The 8,740-nt window shown below is 41.4% G+C and overlaps 1 protein-coding gene across 1 annotated transcript; it reads right to left on the bottom strand.

Annotated features, from left to right (window-relative positions):
* LOC311122089 (uncharacterized protein) lies at positions 1-6,637 on the bottom strand (the record flags this gene model as incomplete). The annotated part of the gene is made up of 9 exons (XM_084196504.1): positions 1-3,535; positions 3,990-4,048; positions 4,287-4,337; positions 4,733-4,813; positions 5,255-5,281; positions 5,428-5,478; positions 5,896-5,976; positions 6,419-6,451; positions 6,587-6,637. Coding segments are annotated over 8 exons (413 nt in total), but the record flags the coding sequence as incomplete, so codon positions are not given.
* Between the last annotated feature and the right edge of the window lie 2,103 nt (positions 6,638-8,740).

Genomic DNA, 8,740 nt, shown 5'->3' with positions numbered 1-8,740 from the left:
TATAGAACTCAACTCCTTTATTGAAACAATATAAATATCAAACACCTCAAATTCACAAAGTATTGGCAGTATATGCAGTCTGGAATTCAATCGTTGCAGATAAAATATTTTTAACACACTGCGCTTTGAAGTGCATTTGTTTATCACAGCAGCATGTCTCGGAAGGAAGGAGTTGACACTTGATTTAGGAATCGTCAGTCCTGTGGTGTGATCCGTTTAGTGAACCTGGCTGAGAAAGTAATCCAGTGCATGCAAAGAGACTGATCTCTAAGTCTAGAGTCAACTAGTCCCTTTCCCTAGCTCAGTATTCATAGATCTGAAGGGTTCAGATAGGGATACGTACAGTATGTTGATGATGGCTCAGCCCAGCCCTATACAGACCTTCCTCTGTATTGCTTTCACCAATCAAGTTTGGAAAAAATACATTCTTAAGACAAAGTGCTGAAACAGAATTGGTGTTCAGATGTTGTGTGTACATGGACAACACAAGCATTCAGTCATCAACACACCACTACAGTGTGAGGTCTGGAGTTTAAACAGGGATACATACAATGATTGTACAAGTACAGGTTTTTGCATGTACCAGGACTCCATTTTAGAACAGTCCAGTTCCAAAATAAAGCAATGTGGCTGGTCTTAATTCATAACATCTTCTTCTGTAACATAATTACCTGAGACATACTAGTAAACAAACTAAAACCTGGGATATCCCAGGTTAGTTGTCTTTCCCAACAAATGTTCTTACCAATCTGGTGGCAACTAGTCAACACCGCTGTTACTCCTTACTTTGGTCCATCACAGATTGATGTACAGATATGAGAATTGTTTTATTAAAATCCAGGTGACAAAATTATATTGTGAAAACAGATACGCTCAGATATACAGTGCTGCTTGAAAGTATGTGAGACCTTTTTTCCGTTTTTACCATGAAATCTTATTTTAATCAGAACCAGTCTTTTTGATCTGACATAACAGGTTTATATTTACCAATACCATATGTTGGTGTAGAGGAAATCATGCGTGTAGTAGAAAAACAAAATTAAAAAGTAATTATTGCAGGTGCAAAAATAAGTGAACCCCAAGTTGCATTGGTTAAATCAAGTAGGTAAGTAGAATCAGGCGGGTAAATAATTAGCTACCAAATGAACGAATCAAAGGAGAGATCATTAGGAAAGAGTTTGGGCGGGACTCTGATAAATAGAGATAAGAAACCTGGTCAATTTGGTGTTCCCCATCCAGGTGAATGCAAAGCACACCATGCCGAGAGGAAAGGAGATCGCAGAGGACATCAGGATGAGGGTAGTGAGAGCACATCAGTCTGGGGAAGGCTATAACATAATCAGTCCACTGTGAGGCAAATAATTTACAAATGGAGAGCATTTAACATGACAGCAACTCGGCCTAGAAGTGGACGCCCTTCCAAAATATCCCCAAGAGCCACAAGAACAATAATAAATCAGGTAAAAGCCAACCCAAACATAACATCTAGAGATTTGCAGACCTCCCTTGCTGCATCTCAGGTAACTGTGCATGCTTCAACAATCAGAAGAACACTGAATCGAAATGTCATTCATGGGAGGGTTGCTAGGAAAAAGCCTCTGCTGTCAAAAAAGAACTAAACTGCCCATCTTAACTTTGCCAGAGACCACCTGGACAAACCTGAAGGTTTCTGGAAGTCCAGTCTCTGGACCGTTGAGTCCAAAATTGACCTTTTTGGTCACAATCAACACCGCTATGTTTGGTGAAAACCCAACGCTGCCTACCACCAAAATAACCTTATCCCAACAGTCAAGCATGGTGGTGGGAATGTCAAGATCTGGGGCTGCTTTTTCTCCTCTGGACCTGGATGACTTCACATCATTAAGGGAACCATGAATTCTGAGGTATACCAGGAGATTCTTGAACAGAATGTCAGGCCATCAGTCAAGGAGATAAAGCTGGGACGAAAATGGGTCTTCCAACAAGACAACGACCCAAAGCATTCAAGCAAATCTACCAAAGAATGGCTCAGGAGAAAGAAGATTTGTGTTTTGGATTGGGCAAGTCAAAGTCCTGACCTAAATCCAATCGAGATGCTGTGACAGGACCTGAAGCGGGCAGTTCATGCCAGAAACCCCTCAAACCTCACTCAATTGGCTGAATTCTGTAAGGAGGAGTGTGCAAAAATCACTCAAAACAGATGTCAGACTGATTTTACTGGCTATAGGAGACGTTTAGTCCAAGTTACCGCTGCTAATGGAGGTGCCACAAGCTATTGACTGAAGGGGTTCACATATTTTTGGACACATCGAATCTGAGTTTCTGTTAAATAAACAATGAAAATATCATTTCTTTTTTGTTTGTCATTTACTTGAATGTCTTTATTACGAATTGGGGTTTAGATAAGGATTTTAAGTTTATTTTAATATTTTATAGCAAAAATAATGACAGCCCTGTAGGGTTCACATATTTTCAAGCAGCACTGTATACCAGAGGGAAATTTGAAGGAATATTAAGGTATTAAAACAAATACACATGCACCATTGTTGTTAGTAATACAACATCTCAGTACTGCAGAGCACTCTCTTTACAAGGCAGATGAGGATGAGCTCTACCTCAGGCCTGGTTCCTCTCAACCAACACTCTCTCCCTACACTAGACTTTGCCTAGTGTGGGGGTTGGCATAAATTACTCTGATTAAAATAACTATAACAATAACAACCTGTACAAATACCTTGATATAAGTCAAGTGAAGGCTTGAAGAATTAGTAAATTCTGAAATGATATAAGACATTCACAAGCTGCGATTTAAAACAGAAAGTGGAGTGGGTTGGCATAAAGCGCTCTGGGGAAAATACCTGAAAAGGTATCATACAACCACAAAGTGATTGATACTATGGCTTCAAACAACAAAAACAACCTGCACAAATTGATGGAGATTTGTAAAGACGAGGTATGAATAGTGAGAAAGGGTAAGAATCTCTTGTTTTTGTCAATCACCAAATGTTCTGAGATACAAATATTGCCCTCAAATGTCTGAAGTACTGTAAGTTCATAAAGCACACGGCTCATCACATTATACAGTGAGCTCCAAAATTGTTGGGACAGTCACACGTGTTTTGGTTGTTTTGGCTTTGTACTCCAGCACTTTGGATTTTAAATGACACAATGACTATGAGGTTAAAGTGCAGACTGACTGTCAGCTTTAATTTGAGGGTATTCTCATTCATATCGGGTTAAAGCTGACAGTCTGCACTTTAACCTTATAGTCATTATCTAATTTCAAATCCAAAGTGCTGGAGTACAGAGCCAAAATAACAAAAGATGTCTCTGTGCCAATACTTTGTAGCTCACTGTACTTCATCTGATTGAATGCAAGTTACTATGTGCAATATTTGCCTATTTTCCATTTTAAATGTATAGTACATTAAAAACATCTCCAACAGTTTCTCTCTTCTTGGTCGTTTGTCTCAATGTAACAGACATGGAGGCATGTACTGAGAGCCTTCAAACCCCATTTTTGTGGTCCTCAGTTCCCCACCAGGAAGACCACCAGCTGGAAGGAAGCAATAGAGATCAGAGATCATCAGACAAAACATTACTAATGACTAGGACCAGGAGTTTTTCCCTGGTCAGGTCACATGGTCTGGAAAAACTCTTGGTCTTATGTTATAAATACAGCAGCTTTGTTTACAAATTGCAGGTCAGATTTCTCTCAGGTAGCCTAGACTCTAGAGTATGTTATGACATCATGGCTGGGTTTGTTTTGTTGACGCGACAAAACAAAACATACAAAGTAAACAAAATGACGAAACTGACACTGAGTCTGGCTTTAAGAATGCCAACACCAATCTCACCTCTTCAATGTTTGACTTTCATGGCATCCAAATTAAAAGAAAAATCCCACATGTTGATCACACACATAATAACAATGTAATAACAATGTGAGCACTTCCAAATGCTTTCTTAATAAATCTTGTGGTTACTGTCTTTCTCAGACTCAGACTTACCATCCTAAAACACTGGATTATTTACAGTCTGTCTTCATACTCCATCAACGGTGTGGTTTCTGGCAAGAAAACACACAACAGAAGAGTTGGACTTAATCATACATACACATGCAGGTAAGCACGCATGTGCACACACATCCCTGGTCTCCCTTCACACCCTCACAAGCTACAACAATCAAACAGTACAGGGATTTCCTAGTTTGTCTATTCTGGACCACAAACTTGCTCTACCAATCCTCAAGGTAAACAACAACATAGTAGATGGCAGAATTCCAGGTGAATGCCACTGTGTCTTACCCTCAGGCTTTGACTCATCTTTAGGACTGTTGGATCCACTGGGTTCATCTGCTAATGAGAACAGAAGGACAAACTTGTTCTAATGAGATCATTTCTAGTAACCCTCTAGATCACGTGTCAAACTCATTCCATGGAGTGCCGAGTGTCTGCGGGTTTTCACTCCTCCCTTGTACTTGATTGATGAATTAAGGTCACTAATTAGTAAAGAACTCCCCTCACCTGGTTGTCTAGGTCTTAATTGAAAGGAAAAAAACAAAAACCCTCAGACACTGAGCCCTTCATGGAATGAGTTTGACACCCCTGTTCTAGATGAACCCTCTATCCTTATAATACACAGTATAATGTTACAGGCATCAAATCATCCAGGACAAATATGGGTTGAGTGTAATGTAACTCCCAGAGCACTCTGTTACCGGGTCAACTATCTGCTTAAGTTTCATACACACCTCCCTTCTCCTGCCCCTTTTCAGCTTTGTCTGCGTCGTCTTCCCCTGTTTTGGGGTTGGCAGTTAACGGAACCGTAACCACTGCAGAATCACACGTAGAAGGAAAACATTAACTACAGCCTCTCTCATACTGCATCAAACACTGCTTAAAGCTACGATATGTAACTTTTTGGGCGACCCAGCCAAATTCACATAGAAATGTGAGTTATAGATCTTTCATTCCCGTTGTAAGCAAGTCTAAGAAGCGGTAAACCTGTTCTATTTCTATGCTTCCCGTTTTGGTTTTGTACACCAGCTTCAAACAGCTGAATATACAATATTTTTGGTTATGGAAAAATAGATTTCACAGCGGTTTAGATGGTACAATGATTCTCTACACAATGACTGCTTGTTTTTTCACAAACTGAAATTAGGTAAACTATTAGAATTTTATCAACCAGGAAACTTAGTAATTTCTGTATAGTACATCTTTAAAGAAGTTACTTCTGCTTTTTACAGTCTGAAATTAACTGGATGACTTGCCTTGTTCTGGCTGGACTACATCACTGCCTTTAGTTGAGGAGAAGAGAAGAGAGAAAAGTTGAGCTTAACATTCTCATACACAGACCACATTAGTATTTGTTGTGTTCACTTCTGGATGACAATGAAAAGGATGCTAAGTGGCAGAATTCCAGGTGAATGCCACTGTGCCTTACCATCAGGCTCTGACTTCTCTTTAGGACTACCGGATCCGCTGGCTTCAGCTCCTAAGGAGAACAGAAGGACAAACTTTTTCTAATTAGATCATTTCTAGTAACCCTCTAGATCACGTGTCACACTCATTCCATGGAGGGCCGAGTGTCTGCGGGTTTTCACTCCTCCCTTGTACTTGATTGATGAATTAAGGTCACTAATAGTAAAGAACTCCCCTCACCTGGTTGTCTAGGTTTTAATTGAAAGGAAAAACCAAAAACCCTCGGACACTAAGCCCTTCATGGAATGAGTTTGACACCCCTGTTCTAGATGAACCCTCTATCCTTATAATACACAGTATAATGTATTTAGCATTTAAGAATCTGTCAGTTACAGGAATCAAATCATCAGGACAAATATGGTTGGAGTTCACTGTAACTTCCAGAGCACTCTGTTACCGGGTAAACTATCCGCTTAAGTTTCATACACACCTCCCTTCTCCTGCCCCTTTTCAGCTTTGTCTGCGTCGTCTTCCCCTGTTTTGGGGTTGGCCGTTTGTGGAACCTTAACCCCTGCAGAATCACACGTAGAAGGAAAACATTAACTACAGCCTCTCTCCTACTGCATCAAACACTGCTTAAAGCTACGATATGTAACTTTTTGGGCGACCCAGCCAAATTCACATAGAAATGTGAGTTATAGATCTTTCATTCCCGTTGTAAGCAAGTCTAAGAAGTGGTAAATCTGTTCTATTTCTATGCTTCCTGTTTCAGTTTTGTACACCAGCTTCAAACAGCTGAATATACAATATTTTTGGTTATGGAAAATATATTTCACAGCGGTTTAGATGGTACAATGATTCTCTACACAATGACTGCTTGTTTTTTCACATAAACTGAAATTAGGTAAACTATTAGAATTTTATCAACCAGGAAACTTAGTGATTTCTGTATAATACATCTTTAAAGAAGTTACTTCTGCTTTATACAGTCTTAAATTAACTGGATGACTTGCCTTGTTTTGGCTGGACTCCATCACTGCCTTTAGCTGAGGAGAAGAGAGAAAAGTTGAGCTTAACATTCTCATACACAGACCACATTAGTATTTGTTGTGTTCACTTCTGGATGACAATGAAAAGGATGCTAAGTGGCAGAATTCCAGGTGAATGCCACTGTGCCTTACCATCAGGCTCTGACTTCTCTTTAGGACTGTCGGATCTGCTGGCTTCAGCTGCTAAGGAGAACAGAAAGACAAACTTTCTCTAATCTGATCATTTGAAAGAAACACTCCTATGCTTATAATACACAGTATATTATATTTAACCTTTAAGAATCAGTCGGTTACAGCAGTGTTTTCCCTAGGACTTTTTCAGCAGTGGTAGACGGGGGGCATTGCTACTAGTGTTAGCGCAATGACATGCTACACTACATGACCAAAGGTATCTAGACACCTGCTTGTCAAACATTTCATTCCAAAATCATGGGCATTAATATGGAGTTGGTCCCCCCTTTGCTGCTATAACAGCCTCCACTCTTCTGGGAAGGCTTTCCACTAGATGTTGGAACATTGCTGCAGGGACTTGCTTCCATTCAGCCACAAGAGCATTAGTGAGGTCGGGCAATGATGTTGGGCGATTAGGCCTGGCTCGTGATGTGGAAAATTATCACTATACTTATTAAAAATCAAAGTTCTTCCAGAGTTTTTGTAGAATCAATATAGATTTTTTTACATAGAGTAACGGAAGCCGAGCTGGTCTGCAGAGCACCTCCCGTCTACCTCTCAGCTCTCCGTTTATATAGTCATATTCACATACATCTTAGCTTAAAGCCCCTCCCTCTTGGGTTCCCCCACCACCATCCTCAGTTTCCCCCTCTCTACCGCTCCGCCCACTTCCTTAGTCTATGATAGCGGCTAAATTGGACTTTTATTCAGTTTAGAATCAATAGTAGTATAATCAATCACGCCCTTGTCATGCAAAAACAATCATGTTCAGTTTAAACTCTGTTCAACCCCGGCTCACCCTGGCTTGACCTGAAGATTGATTGTTGGACATGACAGGTCCACACTCAATCTTTCAAACATACCCAAACCCACTCCTCTCTTCCCTCCCGTCATGCTGTAATTACTCATGATTAGTCTAAACTCTGTTCAACTCTGGCTCCACTCTCTCTACTTTGTTTGAGGAGAGAGTCAAAAGGCAACAGTCTGGTTTCAGTCTCCAATAAGGTAAGACAGCCATGGATTAGGTAAGAGCAAAGAATTCGACCCAAGGTCAGATCCACACTTCACACACACACAAACCCAGTGAAAGGAACCAATCATGTTCCCGCCCAGCATCAGAGAGCACCCATGTCTAATTCTGACTCCATGTTCGTCATGTTTGTGATAAACAGAGTTAATCTCATAGTTTACTATAAAATCTTCTTAACTCGCAGTCGGCGTTCCAATTCATCCCAAAGGTGTTCAATGGGGTTGAGGTCAGGGCTCTGTGCAGGCCTGTCAAGTTCTTCCACACCGACCTCAACAAACCATTTCTGCATGGACCTCGCTTTGTGCACGGGGGCATTGTCATGCTGAAACATGAAAGGGCCTTCCCCAAACTGTTTCCACAAAGGTGGAAGCACAGAATCGTCTAGAATATCATTGTATGCTGTTCACTGGAACTAAGGGGCCTAGCCCGAACCATAAAAAAAACTTGCCCCAGACCATTATTCCTCCTGCACCAAACTTTACAGTTGGCACTATGCATTGGGGCAGGTTGCGTTCTCCTGGCATTCGCCAAACCCCGATTTGTCCGTCAGACTGCCAGATGGTGAAGCGTGATTCGTCACTCCAGAGAACGCGTTTCCACAGCTCCAGAGTCCAATGGCGGTGAACTTTACACCACTCCAGCTGACACTTGGCAATGTGCATGCTGATCTTAGGCTTGTGTGCAGCTGCTCGGCCATGGAAACCCATTTCATGAAGCTCCCAAAGAACAGTTCTTGTGCTGACGTTGCTTCCAGAGGCAGTTTGGAACTCGGTAGTGAGTGTTGCAACCGAGGACAGACTATTTTTACACGCTACGCGCTTCAGCACTCGCCGGTCCCGTTCTGTGAGCTTGTGTGGCCTACCACTTCGTGGCTGAGCCGTTATTGCTCCTAGACGTTTCCACTTCACAATAACAGCACTTAGTTGACCGGGACAGCTCTAGCCAGGCAGAAATTTGACGAACTGACTTGTTGGAAAGGTGGCATCCTATGACGGTGCCACGTTGAAATTCACTGAGCTCTTCAGTAAGGCCATTCTACTGCCAATATTTGTCTATGGAGATTGCATGGCTGTGTCCTCGATTGT

Source organism: Coregonus lavaretus (assembly GCF_964263955.1).
Source record: "Coregonus lavaretus genome assembly, contig: HAP1_SCAFFOLD_751, whole genome shotgun sequence".
NCBI lineage: Eukaryota > Metazoa > Chordata > Actinopteri > Salmoniformes > Salmonidae > Coregonus > Coregonus lavaretus.
This window is presented reverse-complemented; position numbering and strand designations above follow the sequence as displayed.